The following is a 22,029-nucleotide window of genomic DNA, read 5'->3' as shown; positions in this document are numbered from 1 at the left end:
GTCAAACACAATTGCCAGAGAGAAGACTTTCAACGTTTTAACAACTTGTCAAAGTGTTTACACCGAAACACAAATGAGTGACATCTAAGATGGATGAATTCTGTCCACCGATCTGTCCAACGAGGCCAGGAGCCAGCATCCAGTAATGAAGATTGTTGGTGAGGTGAATAACAGCTGAGACAATCTTCAGAGACTGACAGTATCCATGATAATACACTGTCTCCTTGACCTTTGTTCCAAGGTAAACACACTGATGAAACCTATAGTTATTTTAAGTACCCCAAATTGATAAAAGAACAATGTAGTCTGTCTGTTGGTTTGTAATAAGGTCATTTTGAAATAAAATTACATCAGATTTATTAAGTGCTGCAGAAGTCATCACTCCATCTTCCCTGAAACATCCAGATTTTTGTTCAGTTTTATGGTCAAACTGTACTATGTAATAATAGAATAGGTACCCAGTAGTTAAAAATAACTAGAGTATAAATTCTTTGTAAGTTCCTGACTTGTTAGCCCCTTATTCCATAACTTCATATCTTGTTCCCTTGTACTGACATACAGTACTGTGTAAAAGTTTTAGGCACCCTAGATGTTTAGATTCTTATCCATTATGCAATACCATCACGGAGGTGTCTGATCGGTCCCAAAAATATTCACGACATGACAATGACCCCAAGCATACAGCTAGAGTCATAAAGAACAGATGGTATGGTATGGCCCCCACAGAGCCCTGATCTCAACATCATGGAGTCACTCTGAGATTTCATGAAGAAGCACTTGAGATGGCCTAAATAATAAATCCACAGAAGAACATTCTTTCTCCAGAATGGTTCCAACAACCTACCTGCAAGTTACCATGAAAAACTGTTCGATGAGAACTGGTGCTGTTTTAAAGGTAAAGCTGCTCACAGCAAATATTGATTTCATTTAGGTTTCTGCTGTTTACTCAACTTTGTAAGAAGTTAATTGATAAATTAAAACAATTTATAGCAATATTTTTGGAAGCATTCTCACTTTACTTTTAGTGCCTAAAACTTTTGCACAGTACTGTATATGTATTGGTACTGTACTGGTACACTGTAAGTGCAAAAGATTATACCGTAAGTAATTATGCTGTACGCTGCAGGCTGTAATCTAAAGCATTACCCACTAAAAGTGATGTGTGTCTGCTCTTTTCAGCTTCAGGTTACTCTTCCCTTAAAACAGTGATGTCTGCAAAGTCTACTGGTGAAAGCACAATTTGTTCTTGAGTATGGGTTAATACTACTGTTCTATTAGTCTAGTCTTTTTTTTTTATTTTTTACTCACCATGCCAAAACATCTGAGCAAAAGTACTGAGGACTAAACAGGAAAAAATCTGATGAACAGGAATATTTCTTTCCTTATCCTTTGGTCAGATGAATGTGCAACACAGGGCAGGGCGAACCTTCAGAGATAAAGAAAAAAGGAAAAGCTCGTCCTTTTTCACACAGAAAGCAGGAAGAAGTGACTGCAAAGTCACTCCCAAAAACTGCTCGTGTTAATCTCCTAAAAATAGAAGTAAAAAGGGAAGACAGTCCAGCGGTGCGTATGTATGTGTTTATACTGACATTTCAAGGGTGTTTATTGATAAAACCGCGACTAAATTACTGAAAGTGAGCGCTGTCTGAGCAAATACGAGTGAATCTGTGAAAGTGAAAGTGAAAGTAAGTTGTCTGTTAGAGTCAAGCATTAAAAGACATCCACAGAAGACAACGACAGAATGGCTGCCAATGAATCACCGTCTGAAGTGGATTGCTCCTGTCCTGTGTGCTGTGACATATTTAAGGATCCTATAGTCTTGTTGTGCGGTCACAGCTTCTGCAAGCACTGTCTTCAGGAGTGGTGGAGACAAAGTAAAGTCCAGACGTGCCCGGTCTGTAAGGAAATATTTTCAATGGCTCAGCCTCCACCTAATCTGGCACTGAGAAATCTTTCTGACACCTTGAGACAAGAGAGGAGTCAGAGAGCTACGACAGGATCTAAAGAGTTCTGCAGTCTGCACAGTGAGAAACTCAAGCTCTTCTGTCAAGATGATCAAGAGCTCATCTGTGTGATTTGTAGGGATGCAAAAAAACATAAGAAACATAACTGTGTCCCCATCAATGAAGCAGCACAAGACCATAGGGTAAGCAATATAGTTTACTATAGCAACTGAGAGAGGTCCTGGGTTTGGTAGTTGTTTATACTAATTTTAGAAATGATCATTCTTGTTCTTGTTATTCTTATAGACCAAACTGAAGGTTCAGCTGATGCATTTAAAAAGCAAACAGGGGTCATTTGAAGCAGAAAAACTCAAGTGTGATAAAATGGCCAGCCACATCACAGTAAGTCACAAACATGATGTTTACAGCGATAGCTAGCAACATATCATGTAGTCTGCTTTAGTCAGAAAAGTGTCTCTCCTCAGCTCCAAGCCCAGCAGACTGAGGAGGCGATAAAAGGGGAGTTTCAAAAGCTGTACCAGTTCCTGCGGGCAGAAGAGGCTGCAAGGATTGATGCTGTGAGGAAAGAGGCGACACTCAAGAGTGAGGCAATGAGGATCAGGATTGTAAATCTGACTGCAGAGTCCTCCTCACTCTCAGACAAAATCAAAACCATGGAGCAAGAAATGAAAGAAGAAGACATCTCATTAATGCTGGTAATTAGTGATCACTTGTGTCAATCAATATCCAGATGTAAATATTAAACATATGGCATAATTTGATGTATTGATTTGTTATTGTGTTTTCTCTTCATTTAATAGAATGCCAAATCCTCTATGGAGCGGTAAGTGGCTTCATGTACACTTCTGAAGACATATTAGACCAGTGGCAGACTCAGGCTGTCTCAGGGGCAGGGGCGAAAAAATATAAAGGGCACCTGATACATTGGTGTTAGTCATTATCACTGGCCCCCACTTCACAATGTTTTTCTCCCATATAGTGCATCCTTCCATCCTACAACAGCATCATAGGGCACTGCATTACATCCTCTTCTTTTAAAGAGCACATCATATTTTCTCATTTTGGGTTTTTTTTACAGGGCACAATCACATTTTCTTCCACTGAAAGGGCACCATGAGGGCACTTCAATCCAAATTGTCACATATAGAGGCCCTCTATAGGGCATTTTCATCCTGATTTACATATAACTAGACAGTCATCACAGAACTTTTGTATGTTTTCTCCTTGGTGTGGGCACCTTAGAGGGCACTTTATCATTCATTTATTTCTTCCTTAGATTGAATGATTTCCTATCTCATTATAGAAAATCATTGCACTGCATTGCTCCAAACATAAATGCTATCAGTATAGTGTTTCAGAATATTTCACTGGTGATCCTTGGCTACCTAATATCTTTTCAGATCCCAGTGCAACCTGCCAGAACCAGAGACTCCATCAGGAGCCCTGATCGATGAGGCCAAACACCTGGAGAACCTGCAGTTCACAGTCTGGAGGAAGATGAGGAATATAATACAGTACAGTGAGTAATGTATTGCTGTTTCCACCTTGCCATATTTTGACACTAAAATCTGTTGTTTAATTACTGGTAAATTACTTATTCAGTAAAAATTCTCATTTTTTTTCCATTCAGCTCCTGTCAAGGTAAGATCAAGGTCAAGGTAAAGTCAAGTTAATCTTTATTTCCCCAAGGAGCAATTTGTTTTACAGCCAGCAGTAAATAAATGCAATCAACAACACACACCAACCTACAAAAGCCTCAAATAACACAAAAAAGACAAAGAATTACAAAATACTGTTCAAAAAGCCAATGGTGGCAGGGTCCTTTAACTCTGGACCCAAATAAAAGTGGCAAACCTTTTACTCTATCAAAGAATTTGACTCATTTGACATCCAGAATGAAGGCTCAGCAGCTCCCTTACAACCCAGAGGGACAATCCGACTTGATTGTTCTTGGATATGAAGGCTTTAGCTCTGGGAAACACAGCTGGGATGTGGAGGTGGTGAGGGATTATTGGGCTGTTGGTGTGACTGCTAGAATCAAGCATCAAATATCAAGCATCAAATACCTGTATGGTACATTTTCAAGACCTTTGTATGATCTTCCTACAAAGAAACACATAAATTTCATATCTGAAAATCCATTTTCAAAAAAGGTCAGAGTGCAGTTAGATCATGATCAAGGAATACTATCTTTTTTTTTTACTTTGACAAGAAAACACCTCTACTTATCATTGAATAAACTTTCACAGAACCTATCTTAATATATGTGCAAAAATCATTCGAGCTGGATTGTCAGTGAGGATAAGACAACCCAAATAAACATTCTGCATTACTGCAGAGGTCAAAAAACAAGACGAGGCCTTGAACTACCTTATTTTACCAGTTTGTATCTTTTTATCATGATGTCTTTTATTTTTCCTTGACTTTTTCACATTTAGTTTGTTTTTGTATAATTAGGTAAATCTTTGTATATTTCTGTACCTTTTTTATGTCTGTAGCCAGTGACATGTTAACCTTGCACTGAGCATTGTCAGTCATCATGCAGGTTTTCCCTGTTTTCTATTTGGTTTAGTCTGGCTTAAAGGGGCACTCCACTGATTTTACACAAGATATTCAGTTTACCTGTCATGAAAACTATTCAGCCTACAAAATAGGCCCCATCACTGCATGATTTACAGCTTGGTAGAAGTAAAACTAAAGAAATGAACCTTTGAGTTTTGTTTAATTAAATGTACAATGTATAAACTGTGATGATCTGATTTCAGTTGTCATTTCACTGCAAATGAAACTGATGTTCAGAGTTTAATAAATAATAAAAGTGAGCAATTTCCTTGAGAGCTCAACTTGTTCTTCAGTTACACTTCAGCTTAACTGTTATACAATTAAGGTGCACCTAGTGTGTGCTATGGTGAAACTACCAATGGAGTCCAGGAGTTAATGAATTCAGGATCACATTTAAGGCACCATTGGGTTAGAAATGCACACACACTCTCACCAGTCAGACTCCTTTTGCTTTGTCGCCAGTATTATTAGATCACTGCTCCCCCTTCTGTTCCCCTTCTGAACAGGACAACATGTAATGTTGGCAGATTTAAAGAAAAACTGTGTAATCATGGTGACTTGTTCTTTCATTGCATGTTGTGTGAACATTGATGTTCAGCTGAACAAGTCTGAAAATGCTTGGAAACCTGTCATAATGAGAGAGCCCAGCCCAGAGGACCGAGAGGTGCAGAAAACACAGGTAGGACCAAAAAGATACACACATGCACACAGGCAAAAGGCACAAAAGATACATCAAGGAATATTAAAAAACATCAGCTATCATAACCAGACTAATTTCAAAATCCTCTTGATTGAAGAGCTTTAAATTGTTGGAAATTCTAACCAAGTCAATCAACCTACTTTACATTATTAACAGACAGTTGTGAGGAAAAGTACTCCTTCCATTAAAGTGGAATAAGAAGTGGTATACTTTATCAAAAACTACCAACAATAGCCAGTCCTTCAACAGACTTAGATTTTCAGTCAGCAAATAGGTTGACTGATAGATATGATTGGTGACCTCTAACTTTTCTGATCAATTCCCCTCAGGAGCTCTTCAGGAAGGTACGCAGCATCCTGGACAAGCTAATGCCTCAGAATTTCAGCCAGCTTATGACGCAGATGAGGGACCTGACCATCAACACAGAAGAGAGGCTTAAAGGAGTCGTTGACCTTGTATTTGAGAAGGCCATCAGTGAGCCCAGCTTCTCTGTGGTTTATGCAAACATGTGCCGCTGCCTCATGGGGGTAAGCACTGACACTAAACAGTCATTGTACTGATCAGAATGGAAGAGTTTGTAAAATTGAGGGTAAATAAACAGGCTCATGTTTGTAAGGTTGCTGGTGTAATAATTTGACTTTTCCAGAAGATGTTGGTGGGGGAAAAGTATGACTAATGCTTACTTCAACTATGGTCCATTTACCATATGGAAAAGACAGGAATTGTAATACAATAATAATTAGAAAGGTTCAAAATTTCAGAATTTCAAACCAATGGGTTGCAAGAAAAAAATCTTAAGATGTATACACCTACTATCTTCAGCAGTAGGAGAGGAAGAGAAGGCTGCTGTTGCCCTACTTGGAGTTACATTTGTTGGTACATTTGTTGGTTTAGTGATACATAAAAATCACTAAACTCTAAATAATCTTTACAAATGGGTCAGTATTTATTAAAAATCCATATACTTACTAAGATACTTTTAAAAAGAATGTGGGACAAACATTTTATTTTTCTTAAGAGAAACTGACTGCCATCAGTTCATAACCTTACAAATAGCATATACACTAGGGTTTTCAGTATGAAAAAAATCCAAACTTAAAAATGATTAAATTCGTTTTGTGTGCTTTTGTGAAGTAATTTCTTTCAGTATAACTTGCAGAAAACTACATGAGTCTTGTGGCCTCGACTGCAAGAGACCTGATTCACTGTTCAGCATTTAACATAAAGGTTTTAGTTCATCACTTAACTCATCTTTATAGTTCTGTTTCTTTATAATGTCCATTATGTCTACTGTTCATGTACAGCTCAAAGTGCCAAACACAGACCAACCTGGCACTTATGTGCACTTTCGCAAGCTGCTGCTAAACCGCTGCCAGAAGGAGTTTGAAGTGATGTTTGAGAGGAAGCAGAAAGAGCTGGACTCTGCTGCATTGGTATGTGGCCTACAAATTACTCAAATGTGACACCTGATTCTATACTGCTCCAAAATATTTTCAGTACGGGTGATCCTATAGAGAATGAAGCTCTTAACTCTGGATCACCTCTTGTAGAGCATTTTTGTAAATAAGAAGTAACATAGCGGCATTTCTTCTGTCTCCCTCAGTCAACGGAACACAAGCAGCTTCAGGAGGAGCTGGAGGAGGCCAAGGACGAGGCCCAAAGGCGTTCCATCGGCAACATTAAGTTCATTGGCGAACTTTTCAAGCTCAAGATGTTGACGGTGCCCATCATGCACGATTCTGTGGTGAAGCTGCTGAAGGACCAACACGAGGAGTCTTTGGAGTGCCTGTGTACGCTGCTCACCACCGTTGGCAAGGACCTCGACCACGAGAAGGCCAAGGTGAGTCAGGAAAAAAAAGTTCTTTTATGAAGTGAAGAGGAGCAGTTAATGCTTACTTATATTCTAGGTTTGTGTGTGAGCGTAATTTGTGAGAAAATTGCTGTATCAAGGTCTGCACACTTGAATCAGAATGGGCACCGCTGGAATTGCAATTTTGAGGAGATTGTAGTAGCTCAGACAGCCTCCAAAACAAGGTGTCTGAAGTCTCTGGTATATAAATGAAGTGAAAATCTTTTTTTTTAATGAGTGTTTTTTAAATGTGAATCAGGTTTTTTGAGTCCTCTAGAGTAGTTAACTGAATATCTTTGGGTTGTACACTGTTGGTCAGGACAACATTTGAGGTTGCACCTTGGGCTTTGGGAAACAGTGATCAACATTTCTCACCATTTTCTGACATTTTATAGACCAAACGACTAATTGAGCATAGCATTACTTCAGGCAGGCCAGTCAAGCTCACCTCACAAACCCAACTACATCACCTGATGGCAGCTGATCTCAAAGCCACCCACATCAGCTGATTCCTTCTATAACCGGGTCTCCTGTAGACATCAGTGACTCCCAGCTGGACAGTGTTCAGTGTTCCTCACAGCCTCACAGTTCAGTAGTGGCACAGGGAGAGACTCTTTGCTTTCAGTGCATTACAGCCTTTTGCAGACAGAGACGAAACACAATGTGCACCTGGCGCAGCAGTAGAGATTTATTTAGATCAGTCTCACAGATCAACACATTTACCTACTTTCTGTTTTGTCACGGATGTACTGTGTGGTAGTGGTGCAACAGGTATGCAGGTTGTATACAGGATTAACAGTTGGACTCCAAATGGTTGTGCCCATGACATGTTTACAAGCCAAATCTGCCTTCCTTTTTTGGCTTCTACCTCTGAACTTATTGTTTGCATTTCACTAGCAGTAAAGTTCCTCTACATTTTTACCATCACTGCCCTCTTTGCAATGAGTGGCAGTTCTCTCCACTGCTGCACCGCTTCAACAGAGCTTTTCTTATATAGAGAAATGGGGGCATGGTAGTATGCAAAATACGCGCTATTTATGTATGCTAAATACCAGGTACGGGCCTGTCAATTTAGAATGATTCTGATTCACTAACATATGCATGGTAGTAAGAGCAAAATTGGCTGGTGCGCACGTCATGAATCTGGTGGTAATTTTGTGTGTGCACTTATTTTATGAGCAAAGCAAGAACATGTCTATGCACATTTTAGTGAATAAGGACCATTGTCTGGGACAATTTTGATGATTCTGGTGTCAAATGTATACATCAGAAATCCTTTTTATATCTCCTTCTGCCATTTACTCAGAATATTTTTTAAAGTTATGTGATAAATATGTATAAACACAACATTATTTCAGAAAAACTTTTATTAGAAATGATGTACAAAAATTGTCATTTTATTTGCACATGAGGAGCTCAATATGATCATTTGGTTACTACCGAACATAGCATTTGTACTATGTAGCATAAAACATACAAAGCGTAAAAATGTAAAATGTAAAATGTAAAATCTTAAAAAGGGGTTCAAGAATAGCAGCGAGCTGAGATTTCTGACAGGTACAGAGCTTTCCACCATCACTCAAGGCAGCAAGGAATGGATGGTTCTCATGGCGAAAAAATTCCTTGAGATCACATTCTCTGTTCTGCTGATGGATCCTCAGTGATGCCAATTGCTCCCCCATCAGCCTTGATGACTGCATTGGCCTGCTCATTAGTCTCGTCAACGGCATTGCTGAGAATTCACCGTACGATTTGTGAACAACAAATTTTCCACTACGGAACTCCTGGGCCATCCATGAATGTTTCTCTTCCAGGGTCAGCATATCTCTCAGGTGGATTGGAAGCCATCGTGCATAGTTCACTTTGTTGCTTGCAAAGAAGTATGATATCAGCTCAGCCAATGAATGACAGTACAAGATGAAGTTGGCTTCCCTGAAGGATCAGATCAGTAGCAGGATTGCTAGCTCCACTGACAATAGTGGATGCCAGAACTGAAACTGCTGCTGTTTGCAACTATAGCCTCTTTGACACATGGAGTCTATCCCTGAAATGTTCAGGAACATTTCCTGCATGGGGTCCTGTGTGAATGGGAGCAGGGATCGATATTCAAAGAAATCTGTACCGCCAATTTCGCACTTCAAGACCTAGTAACATTTCAGGGAAAATGCCAGTATGGCATTCTCCGCTGAATAGAAGAGAAATTGCTATTTTTGTGTTGTGTTTAAATATTCTAAATAAAATGTTCACAGTCTTTTGTAAGTGTTTACTCACATAACTATTGCTTTCATGAAGCCATATCGTTTCTTCAAAGCTCCGTCAGACCCTAAGCCATGCTCAAGCTGATTATTTAAAATTTGAATATTAGCTTTGAATAATTGATATGGCTTTATGGAAGCAATACAGTTAGTTACATGAGCAAACATTTACAAAAGACTGTGAACTTTTATTTAAATAATTAAATGTCTCCTCAATTTAAGCAACAGTTCCCTTTAAAAGGTCTGTGTGTCTGTGCTCGGTGTGACAATATCACAGCATCATGTTCCATTTAACATTATTATTTCATCTTTAATATCACACTCTAAATCATATCCATAACATTAACTACTCTTATGAAGCAGAGTTTTGGTGAGCAGGCATACAGAGGATGGAGATGCATGGTGTCAGATCCATAGAAACGAGACAGAGACAGCAGAGACAAAGTGGTTTGTACTTAAGGACTTAAAAATCACTCGTCACTCCTGCCGATTAACTGGTGGACATGCTGCTCCACCAGAAACATCTCTAAATGTAGCTACAATAGGAGCATTTATTCATTAACAAATAGCCAAAACTATACACACATTGCATTGAGGTTCACAGCTAACATTATACTGCTACTTCATACTCTGTATGTTCCGGTCTAGCAGCCCCCGTCACACACCCGCTCTCTCTCTCTCGACCACACTTGCTATGCACACTACCTAACCTTAACCCCCCCTTTTACCCATCTATTCCGCCATTGCCATGACATGTGTGAAAAGGTGCAACACTTAAATGCTCCTGAATGTAGCTGCAGGTGTGAATAGTGAAAATCACTAGTGGTGCCTGAAAGGTTATCCCAGTAATTTACCACGAAGTATGTGTGAAAGAGGCTTATCACACCAAGTTTCAAAGCTGGACGTTTCCTGGGAGTTACCAGCTGTTTCATTGCAGTAATCAGTGTAAGCTGTCTGAAGAAGCTTATATAGACTGCTTGCTGTTATCGTATGCACCTGATGTGTCCTGGTGATGCTGAAGCCACTAGAAATGATTCTGCTGTTCCGGGAGATGCTATCCCTGCTTCCACAAGGGCCGCAGTCCAGCCACTGTCCTGGAAAAGACAACTGACTTCAGTAAAGTCATCAAACTGTAGGCCTTCAAACATGATATCAAAGTTGTCTTCACCATAATTTTCAGGCCAGTGGCACTGAATTATTTTTGCTATTGTATAAATGTCTCAAATTAACCCTCTCTTTCATTCTCTCGTCAGCCTCGAACGGATCAGTATTTCAATCTGATGAAGAAAACTGTCAAGGAGAAGAATATGTCACCTCAGATACAGTCAATGGTACAGGATGTTATAGACCTGAGATCGGTGAGTGTGTGGTTATTGATGCACATGATATTAGTTTTATCTGCACAGTCACACAGCTGAGTCCAAAGTCTAGCCCTGTGTTCAGGCTATCTCTGGTCCACAATATATTTTCCCCACAGAGGTTTGTTTCCTTGATCTTTCTGACCCTCTGGAACAAGATATTATGTATTCTGGTCATTATCTGCTAAATGGATATCTACTACTGCTCTTGTTTTTGGATTTGAACACCTTTTTAGAGAGACCGGTGGGAGAAAAACTCAGTGGGAAAATATAAGTTAGGACAGAGGCAAACCTGGACCTGAGGCACATACTGTATACTACTTGTATGTGCTTGATGACAGAGGAGCTAATTGCCTTTTAAATCCCATGAAAACTTCAATATTCTTCTATAAGATTAAATTTACCTGACTAAATAATCAACAAAAAAACATCATGTTGTATTATTTATTAAGAGTTAAACTCCCAAAAACAAGGCTAATCTTCTTCCTCAGGACTGTGTGGGTGTGGTTTGATTGACGATGGCCTGGCAATATAAGCAAGCAATCCCTGTCATCAGGTTCTGATTCAAATATTGTTAAATCCTGATTGTTGCACAGAAGTACATGATGTCACCTTTTTTAGTTGGGAAAGTAGGTTGTGAGGTCCATTAATGCTGTTAATGCTAACTCATTATAAAGGGTCTGCATGCTAAAGGATTTGCATGCCAATGCACTAAAATGCTGTGACATTGTATGTTTATAATAGTTTAAAATAGTGAATTAACACAGTAAAAAGACACTACTGAAATATGATTTTCAAGAAAACATAAACAATGCATGTCCTCTGAACTGATTTAATATCTCAGCCATTAATTCTAGATGATTCTGTTCAATCCTGTACCGTTACAGAACAGTGTATTGTTACATATTTATTTATTTAGCTACTGACTTTGGAACTTGAATCTTAGTACATAGATCACACAATTATATTGTAGGTAAGATTAATGTCAAATGCTTCTGATTTATTTAAAAAAACAAAAATAAATTAAGATCAGATGACATTCTGAATTTACGTGTTTACATATACAATGTCTTCAGTAGTAGACTGTGGGAGCACATGAATCTTTACTGGGCTCAGAAACAAATACATGGACTCACAAGAAAGAGAAATAAACAAGCAGCAAATGACTTAACATGACAACTGTAATATCAGGCTTTGCTAATAGAGAAACATCTGCACTGATTAAATGTGATTTCCCTCCTACTCTTACCTAACACAAGCTGTTTGAACCAATGTCACTGTCTCCCACTACAAAACGTAAAAACACAGATTCAAGCCCTGTAGTGCTGCTCTGATCAAATTTGAAATTAAGATCAGCAAGGCTACTTAGGCAGTGCAGGGTTCTCTCTGTTTAAAAACAAAACCAGCATATTCAGCCGTGTGGAAGTGTAGCAAAAATGAAGGATCAAGACATGATGTTAACGTTTGTCTGTCAGTATCAGTGCGTTCCTTGAATTTAGAATATTCTTCTGTGATCGACAGCTTATTTTATTTATGAACAGATGTATCTGGTATAATAAAATCTGCTTATACTCTCAAGATATTAAAGTTACCATTAAATCAAGAAAAAGAATCAGTTTGAAACCTCTGAATCTGACATTGCTATTTGATTCAGGTCATTGTGGTTCTCTTTCCACAGCACAACTGGGTGTCCAAAGGAGCCAATCAGGGCCCAAAAACTATCAAGAAGACTCACAAGGAGGTGAAGATTGAAGAGCAAAGGCAGCAGAGAAAAGTGTGCCAGCAGCTGTTATCCAAGAACAGCAAAAGATGTCCAGGTCAGGCCTATAGTTTAAATCCTCCTCTTAGTATCATATCAGCACAGCTACAGTGACTCAGGAAGCCTGCAGGCATATGAGCAGACTACCTGTGCCTGTAGCCTGCAGACACGCTATTGTGCCCAACAGCAGACAGGAAGCCCTTTGCCCCCTCTCTGTTAGCTGACCTATAGTATTTCATCAAGTATGGCAGTCTCAGTCAGAAATGTCATTCTGACAGCCTCTTTCACAGTAGTTTGACTCCAGTGAATGTAAATATCAGTAAATCAGAGAAGACAGACTCACACAGACCTGAGACAGACACTGTTGTGACTGTTGTTTTACATTGACAGTGAAACCTGGGCCAATGGTACAGACATGGCGCAGACCTGCCCTGTCTGAGGAGGAGATAGAGAGGAAGTCCAATTCCATCATCGACGAGTTCCTCCTCATAAATGATTACAAGGTACTGAGATTCACATGAAAATCAACAGTAAATGAGACTCATGGCGTCTAAGATCCATGATTTTAGGTGCAAACGTTTGAATCCATATTGTAGGGGTTTACACTACATTTATTTTACAATTTGTTTCTTGTCTACCATGGTCTGTCAGGAGGTCTGGCTAACCCATGTATCTATGGGTGAAAAGGGATCCGTTCAAAAGTCTGGAAAAGCACTCAACTTGTTGCTTAGGAATTAAAGAAAGATTGTGTTTTGAAAAAATCAACAAACAAACAAGGCTGTCCTCCTACAACATCCACAAACTGCTGCTCACAGGGATTTTAAGGATTAATCAGGGATTTCTCCTGCAGATTCATCTATTATTCAAATAACTAACTTTTTATTAGCATTTATAGCATTCACTAAGATAAAGCATGCATTTTGCATTTGTAGCATTTAATGATGAATGGATAATTGATTATTAACTTGGCCAAGAGAAATTACTTCTATCAAACATTAGCATTTGTCTTTTTTAAAATGCATTCAATAAAGGACTGTGTATGTATTCCCCTTTTTGTTTCTCTAGTTTCCAGTCTTGATCATATTTCTTTGTTTTCTGTAGGAGGCTATCCAGTCTGTGGATGAGCTCAACTTGGGATCTCAGTTGCACATCTTTGTGCGCATTGGGGTGGAATCGACCCTGGAGCGTAGTCAGATCACACGGGACCACATGGGTCAGCTCCTCCTCCAGCTGGTGCAGCAGAGAATCCTGCCCAAACCCCAGTTCTACGAAGGGTCAGTTCACCTGCATGCTGTTCTCTACCTTACATGAAAATAATCAGTTTCTATAAACATAGAGCTGATTGTCACCATTTTGGCACATCACAGTCATGCCTGCTTTTTGTAAATGTAACTTTTGTGTTTTTATAAAGTCAGAATACTGATTGAAACACTGTATTCATAAAAGAGATGCTTGTGATTCTTTTTAACCTCATTATGACCTGAGTAACTTGAGTGAAAGAATTATGATTTACCACAAAAACATGTCAAAACAAAGACTTTTAAAATGTTCTTGCTGAAGGCATACGCCCAACCTGTTTAAAAGTCTATAGAAATCATTTTCCAGCTGTTTGAAATTTGGGAATCAATCAAAGTGCATGCAGTTTCATTCATTCATCAATCAATAAATCAATCAGTCAATAAATCAATCAATCAAGTGCTATATAGATTATCCAACCAATATCAGAATACAAAATATTTTGAAAGTTCATATTCTGTAAAATATAGTCAAGAAATGTAAAGAAGTCTGGGAAATTCAGAACATTTTGAAAATGTAAGCCTTTTGAAACAGTGATATTTTTAAAATATATTTAAAATTCAGTTGCTTTTGTATATAAAAAGGACTATAAAATTGAATCCTCTTCAGTCCCTACACTATACTCTGTAATCTTAAAAAAACAACCCATTATTCAGTCATGACCTTCCCAACCTCATTTCCACAGTCTTGAACAGTACAGTTCATTCATCCAAATCTATAACAACTTTCACAACTCAAACTTGAAGTGATGTCAGGTATAAAGTAGAAATAAATGAGCAAAGATAAAACAAATGAAGAGGTGATTTCTTTTTTTCAGGGACTTAAAATTTCTTGCACAAAAGCAACAGAACCCCCATAACCCTTCTAATGTGTTAGAAAAGGGTTTACACCTTTAGTGTTAGTGGGTCAAATTTGACCCGTGTTTGAATTCATTAACAAGCAATTCATTGTGCTTGGGATCATATTTGCTGTGTGCCACTCTACAATTGAATTCAAATTAATACGCTTTCTTGGCATGAAACATAATTTCAATATTATTACATAATATTATTATACTATTTTTTATAGGATATTATTACTATTATTTTTGTTTTTTTGTATTATTTGTTATTCATGATGGTTTGGCATCATTTAATATGTATTTCTCAGCCGGGTCAAATTTGACATGTAACACAACAGATGTAACTTTTTTTTTTTTTATATAGGCATTTATAAAAAAGAAAAAAGATCAAAATGTGTTTTATCATATTCCGTAGGCAGATATAATGAAGCCTTGTTTTGATCAGAAAAAATTTTAAGTATGTTTCACACATCTAAACTTGAAAACGGGTCAAATTTGACCCTAACACAATAGAAGGGTTAAATAATGAATTTCAGTGTGAAATCACAGGTTTTTTTCCTATAAATTAGTTGCTTATAGGTGGTTTGAGCAGCTCCGGGCCTTATACATGCTGATACTCATATGTGTGAGTATAGTTGTGACTTTCTGTATCACAGGAACCATAATATCTTCATTTTTTTAGTGGTGTCTGTCATGGAAACTGCCTGCAAACACTCAACACTCAACATTATGAAATAATACACAAAAAACTGATGTATTCGATTAATATATTGTGACAATATATGGAGGCATTACCTTCCAACACAGATGTCAGAAGGAATTGTCTCAAAGGAGGGAAGGGTGCAGCAGTTCTTTAATAGCATTCACAGAAACAAAGAAACCTTGAGGGTTGGTTCCCAATGTGTATCCAAAAAGCAGTCAACCTACAGCAAACTCTGGATGTTCCAGAAAAGTTTGAGTTCTAGCAAGGGTCAGAGTTTAACACCAGTATTACCTTCCATGGAAACAGAAATGGTAACACAAATGGTAACAGGACACTCGGGGAAAGGATGTCTTCTCCATCCCCTCGAAGACTCTCCCAGGAATGTGCTATAAATCTCCTGGCAACATATAGCAACACATTTTCTTCTAAGGTATTTTGGATCAACACAGTAACAAATTCATATAGTAACAACAGAAAGAAATAGAAAGTGAATGAATTATAAATCTTAATGTTTCATGGTAGTTTACTTTCACATGTCCTAACAAATAATTGTTTGTTTTTTCAGGTTTGCAGACACGCTGGAGCAAGTGAGTGATATGGCCATCGACATTCCCCATATCTGGCTGTACCTGGCCGAGCTGCTCAGCCCTGTCCTGAGAGAAGGGGGCTTCTCTATGAGAGAACTCTTTAGGTACTGAGATGTCTACTCTGGAGTCATTCACTTGATGCTCAATTAGCCACTAAAACGGCCACCTTGTTACCAGTCGTATCTTGATCACCTCAGTATGCACAGCCTCAGTGCTGAACTAGCTGAAATTTTCAAACTGCTTTGTGTACCACCCCAGCAAACCACTTTTATTTGATCAAAAAAGCCACATAATTGTCATCCTTTGGACCCAGTTGTTTTAGTTTATATGATTTTCCTATCTCTTCTGATCATTTCCAAGATGAATTAATTTCAAACTATCCATCCATACATCCATCCATTTTCTGTCGCTTATCCGGGACCAGGTTGCGGTAGCATCAGACTGAGTAAGAAAACCCAGACATCCCTCACTTTGGCAATGCCCTCCAGCTTCTCTTCGGGGATCCCAAGGTGTTTTCAGGCCAGAAGAGATATGGAGTTCCAGGATGTTCTGGGTCTGCTCTGGGGTCTCCTGCCAGTTGGACATCTCTGGAACACTTCCAGAAGGAGGCTTCGAGGAGGCATCCTAATCAGGTGCCCAAACCACCTCAACTGGCTCCTTTCAATGCGAGGGAGCAGGCGCTCCTAGTAAAATGAGAGCTTTGTCTTCTTGCTCAGGTCTTTCTTCCCCACAACAGTCTGGTACAACACCCACATTAATGCTGATGCTGCACTGATCTGCCTGTCAACCTCACGCTCCATCTTACCCTCACTTGTGAACAAGACCCTGAGATACTTGAACTCCTTCACTTGGGGCAGCAACTCATTCCCAACCCAGAGGGAACAGTCCACCTTTTTCCGGCAGAGGATCATGGCCTTAGATTTGGAAGTGCTGACTCTCATCCCAACTGCTTCACATTCGGTTGCAAACCGTCCGTGTGCCTGCTGGAGGTCACGGTGTGTTGAAGCTAAAAGAATCACGTGATCTGCAAAAAAACAAGAAGCAATCCTGAGGTCCCCAAACCGGACACTCTCCTCTCCCATTCTATTCATTAAAATCACAAATGGAATTGATGACAAGGGACAACCCTGGGGGAGCACAACACCCACTGAGAATGAGTAGCATAAAAGTAGCATAAAAGTTGTTTGAGCAATTAGTCTTTTCTGTCCCTCTGTATGATGAAAAATATTTGGGCAGACTTGCATTTAATTTCTGTCGTTTCTGTTTGTTCACAGTGAATTAAGCAAACCTTTGATTCCTGTAGGAAAAGCTGGGATTTTAATTTCTGAAGTATTGCACATACTATGCAAACAAATGGTAAGCAACACTTTGACCTTTTATTGTTTTTTTTTATTCATTCTGCACACATTTATATTACCTGCTCTCATTACAAAGCCAGTGGTGTATAATCATCTATAAAGTTAGGGACGTGCACAATTAATAGATAGATCATTCACTTAAATGTCTAAAAAGATTAACAATTGACTGTTTTGTGGGTTATATAATGTGCAGCCCTCTAAAGAAATACTGTTCTGTTCTTTCACTTTGTGATAGATATTTGGTCATGTATTATTTGAATGTTAAAGCCCAGTGAAAGGACAAAATAATACACTTTCTTAAGCACTACAAAGGATTTGATTATTCATTCACTACTATTATTAACATTAATCAGTTGTGTTAAATGTGCATCCCAGTAAAAAGTTATTTTGCCCTTTTGACTTGTAGCAAATTAATATGTCTGCTTTTTAGGGTTCTTATTTATTCATCAAGTAATGCGTTTTCATTGTAAATTGGGAAACAGTCTATTCAGTCTACACTGCTGAAATTTTCTTTCCTGCTGCTGGAAACTGGATGAAGATATTTCAGAGAAGTGAGGTGTGACGTTGTCTCATCTTGTCCCCACAGAACGATAGGACTATGGTTGGTTCTCTGTGGAGGGAATCTGGCCTCAACTGGATTGACTTCCTCCCAGAGGGAGAAGACGTCCAGGCTTTCATCTCACAACAGGTTGGTGATGAAGGGTTTCAAGTCAAGAAATATCAGTATTATAGGAAAACTCAGTCACTATTCATCTGCTTTCTTAATACTTCTTTAACCCAACAAGCTGATAAAGAGCACATTCTAACCTCTCCTCATTCCTGTTGTCCATTTAATCATCTTTCCCTCGTTTGTCACTCCCTCATCACATCTGTGATACAAACAGAAACTCCAGTTCATTCCGTCAGACAGCTCCGGCCCTGAGACGACTCTCTCTAAAAGGATCTTGTCTCCTGAGGAGCTGAGCCGCCAGCTGGAGAGACTCCTCCTGGAGGACATGGCCAGCGACAAGCAGATCTTTGACTGGGTGGAGGTATGAGAAGTGACAAATGTATGCAGACATTTCTCAAAGACAAACCATTATCCAAACTCTGCAAGATAGTGGCTAAAACTCTGGGCAGCCTATTTTTATGATTTACAGAACTCTGACACAGTATATTGATACATATATATATTCACTAATGAGCAGAAAATGTTGAATTAACAATTTGATATAAGAATGAATAAGTTATTTATAACTCAATATGACAGGATTAATATGGGAATTTAAACCAACTAATATTGGCCACAAACACTGTTTAGTGGCTTAGATCAGATAATCAAACTCTGAAGTTGAGGTCGCTCTCAGGCCATTTTTGTTGGTTGATATATTTTTTCACTGCTGGTGAGGAGGTGTATAATTCAACGAACTCTGATACCACTAAAATAAGCTTCTGCATAGTTTTCCTTGGAGTCATTTCTGTGGTTGCCATGGTTACATGGTGAGCCACAGTACCAAGTTGAGAAAAGTTTTACCACTGTTGTGTTAACATGGGAAATAATGGAGATAGTGACTGCAATCATTTGCTGTCTGACATCTTTTCAGGTGAGGTGTATGTATGTAACAAAGCTTCCTGCATGTCAAAAGCCAGGGCTTCAGCCTTCTCTAAGCGCTTTGTTTGCAAAGTTACCTCTACTTCCTCCTCGAGATGATGTCAGATTGTTCATGCATGCCCACAAACTGCTGCTCACTCCATAGTATTTGTTACTATGATTGTTGCTAATGTTGTTCAATGGATTGTTCATGTTGTCCACTCGCTTATTTTGAATCGGATTTCAGCTCAAACATGTACAGATGTATTTGAGAAGTTTCCATTTCAAGTAAAGAATGGGAAAAAGAAGTGAAATCCTACCACTTTTTTGTGGTTGTTTACGTAGCCTCTGAAGCTGGCAGAAATCTGCTGAGGGGCAGCTTCTGGGAGCTAACCAATCAAAACAGTGTGGGCTCATCTAATAGAGAGACAGGAGCTTAAACGGCCTTTTTCAGATAGAAGCTGAACTGAGGGGCTGCATAAAGGGCCAGTATAAAATAAATAAGTTTTATAAATGTAAATCATGCAGAGATATTCCAGTTGAGCCCCAGATTATAAATATAGACGTGGAATATGCATGATATGTCCCGTTTAAGTGTTTGTCCTTGTGTTGTTCTTCAGTAGCATCACTGCTAAGATGCGTTGAGCCACGTGAAATTGACAGATTGTGTGTGTTTTGTTCTCCTTCTCTGTGCTGCATTTTCCAGGCAAACCTAGATGAATCTCAGATGAGCTCATCTCCCTTCCTGAGGACTTTGATGACAGCTGTCTGTAAGGGAGCAGTGGAAGGTAAGCACTCCACCACCTGGAGGAGAGACCTTTCTATTCTGCTAAAATCTCACCACTGATCGCAATATTTACACTGCTGAACTGAATGAAGCAGCTCAGCGTGCACTCACTCTGCCTCCTGCGTTACTACACAGATTATAACACCAACTTTCGAGTGGACACGGCCGTCATCCAGAGGAGATTGCCTGTATTAAAGAAATACCTTAAATCAGACACTGAGCAACAGCTGCAAGCACTTTATGCACTTCAGGCGCTGATAGTCTCCCTCAATCAGCCTCCAAGTAAGTGATGCGTTAAGAGTTCGCTCCTCCTACCTCCTCACAGTGAAAAATGTATTTTTCTCTTTTCCTACATTTCTTTTCAGAGAACATTAAGTTGTGGTTACAAGCAATACCTTAGTTGTTTAACACTAATGTTTTAAGCAGTTTAAACTAATGTTGGTAATATAATCTCACCACAAGGTCCATTTAGTAGCTGTACTAGAGTCTTTGATCATATCACATTATCTTCATCCGCAGATGGATTTTGTCCAGTTGTTAAGGATTTGTAGATGTTCAAATTTTCATCTTTTCTGAGAGCAGAGAAAGTAGATCATAGCAATGAGAACAGAAGCGACAAACTTTGGTGATCCCCTGTACCTTTCAGAGCTGACAAAGATGAGTCTTGATGTGACGTGTATTTGCTCTCTCTCTCTCTCTCTCTCTCTCTCTCTCTCTCTCTCTCTCTCTCTCTCTCTCTCTCTCTCTGCCTGTCAGACCTTCTCCGGATGTTCTTTGACTGTCTGTTTGATGAAGACGTCATCTCGGAGGATGCTTTCTACAAGTGGGAGATGAGCAAAGACCCTGCCGAGCAGCAGGGTAAGGATGTGGCCCTCAAGTCTGTCAGAGCCTTCTTCGTCTGGCTGCTGGTGGCAGCGGAAGAGTCTGAAGATGATTGATGAGGGAAAGATCCCTAGGACACAACAGCGTAGATCTGCATCCTTACAGTAGAACAAACATTCAAAACGGGTGTGTGGGCAGATCAACATTTTTTCTGTGGTATGGTTCTGAACATGCCGTCATCTTGAGTTTGGATTCCAATGGCAGAAATACTAAATATAATACATAGATAATGTTTTTGTTTTAAACTTGAACTTTTTTGTTACTTTTTAAGAAGACATTGAAAAGATACATGGTTTCTGGACTCTGATTTTTTTTTAAGGAATGCAAATATGAAAGTTATTTAACATTTACAGATGCTCACAATTAGAAAATGAAAGAAAAGAAATAATTAATATAATTATAATAATTACAAAATTATAATTATAATTACAAAATAGCAAGAGATGAAACAAGACCAGGTCAAAATCTGGTATATGGCTGGACTGTGTATGGTCAATGTGCGAAATTGTGGCCAATTTGTTACAGGGATAGTTCATTCAAACCGCTTCAACAATTTCTTTTCTTACTGGTTCATGATGTGTTGATAACTTGGCATTGATGACAGAATTGAGTGAGTATTGAATTTGTAAGCATGTAATTTTCAGATATTTGATAGGAATCTCCCTTTTATTTGAAGGTCAGTTTTTCTCTCCACACAAAGGAATTAATTAGTAGTCAATGTGGTCCCTCAAAAGAGTGCCAAAGATCCTTTTTCTTTCAAAACTCCTACTAGACTATAAAAACTTTTACAACTCTTTGCCAGGCAGCTGTTGCTTATTCTGTTTTCTCTCGGCCTTATCAGCCGTGATGGCCGTCCATGCTTTCTGGGTATTGTCTTTTTTATTCTGACTGAGAGCTGAAAGCTCCATAAAGAAGAAAAGACTGCAAGATGCCTAAGCAAAGTTATGCCGTTTGCCATTTGAGTATCTATTATTTTTGTAAATTCCTGTTTTTTCATTTAGTTAAACTTTTAAAGACTTTTCCAAGGATTCTTTTGATAAGGTAGAGCTCCATGCATCCCATTCTGCAGCCATGCATCAAGACTAAAACACACAACCCTGTGGTGTGTTTAGCCTACTATGTGGCCTCATTGAGTCTGAGCCGTCCCCAGCATTGGATTCACTCTCCTGAAGAAGTGCTGAACTTGAGCGCTTCACTGAAACTGCAGCGGTTCTCATCTGGCTGTCACTCTGGGGACTATAAACTTGGCGAAACAGTAAGAAACTGTCTGCCATGCATTTATCTTGGTTAATATAAAAGCCATTCAAAAACTAAATTTTTATTGGCTGTAGACAGTCTTGGCCCCCTCATTGCGTTTTTGACTCATTTTTGATAACATTCATTGATTAATTTGTTCTGTCTGCAATAACTTGTTAATTTAATTTACTCATTCATTAATGCATTCATTCATTCATTCTAGTTGTATATATGTATGTGTGCTGAGTGTTTCCCATTCATCCCTATCCCTTTGTAGTTAAATAAATGTCTTCATTCATAGCCGAGTCGTTGTATATGTATA

At 38.9% G+C, this 22,029-nt stretch overlaps 1 protein-coding gene across 1 annotated transcript; it reads left to right on the top strand.

Annotated features, from left to right (window-relative positions):
• The first annotated feature begins 1,439 nt into the window (after positions 1 to 1,439).
• Positions 1,440 to 20,793, top strand: LOC121882063 (eukaryotic translation initiation factor 4 gamma 3-like). The gene is made up of 21 exons (XM_042390026.1): positions 1,440 to 2,146; positions 2,250 to 2,345; positions 2,429 to 2,659; positions 2,765 to 2,787; positions 3,365 to 3,483; positions 3,595 to 3,605; positions 5,125 to 5,205; positions 5,556 to 5,753; positions 6,531 to 6,659; positions 6,830 to 7,066; positions 10,584 to 10,688; positions 12,367 to 12,505; positions 12,838 to 12,950; positions 13,549 to 13,721; positions 15,853 to 15,978; positions 17,149 to 17,230; positions 17,819 to 17,920; positions 18,117 to 18,263; positions 19,509 to 19,590; positions 19,725 to 19,871; positions 20,346 to 20,793. The coding sequence occupies exons 1-21, from the start codon at positions 1,742 to 1,744 to the stop codon at positions 20,525 to 20,527; spliced, it is 2,928 nt and encodes a 975-aa protein (XP_042245960.1). The 5' UTR covers positions 1,440 to 1,741; the 3' UTR covers positions 20,528 to 20,793.
• The last annotated feature ends 1,236 nt before the right edge of the window (positions 20,794 to 22,029 follow it).

Source organism: Thunnus maccoyii, chromosome 17 (genome assembly GCF_910596095.1).
Source record: "Thunnus maccoyii chromosome 17, fThuMac1.1, whole genome shotgun sequence".
NCBI classification, from domain to species: domain Eukaryota; kingdom Metazoa; phylum Chordata; class Actinopteri; order Scombriformes; family Scombridae; genus Thunnus; species Thunnus maccoyii.
The sequence above is the reverse complement of the archived record's forward strand: the minus strand, read 5'-3'. Positions and strand labels throughout refer to the sequence as shown.

Coding starts and splice junctions, on each gene's coding strand:
- LOC121882063 (XM_042390026.1), top strand. CDS start 1,742: ATGGCTGCCAATGAATCACCGTCTGAAGTGGATTGCTCCTGTCCTGTG. Junction 2,660..2,764: donor AAGACATCTCATTAATGCTG/GTAATTAGTGAT, acceptor TTCATTTAATAG/AATGCCAAATCCTCTATGGA. Junction 17,231..17,818: donor ACATACTATGCAAACAAATG/GTAAGCAACACT, acceptor TTGTCCCCACAG/AACGATAGGACTATGGTTGG.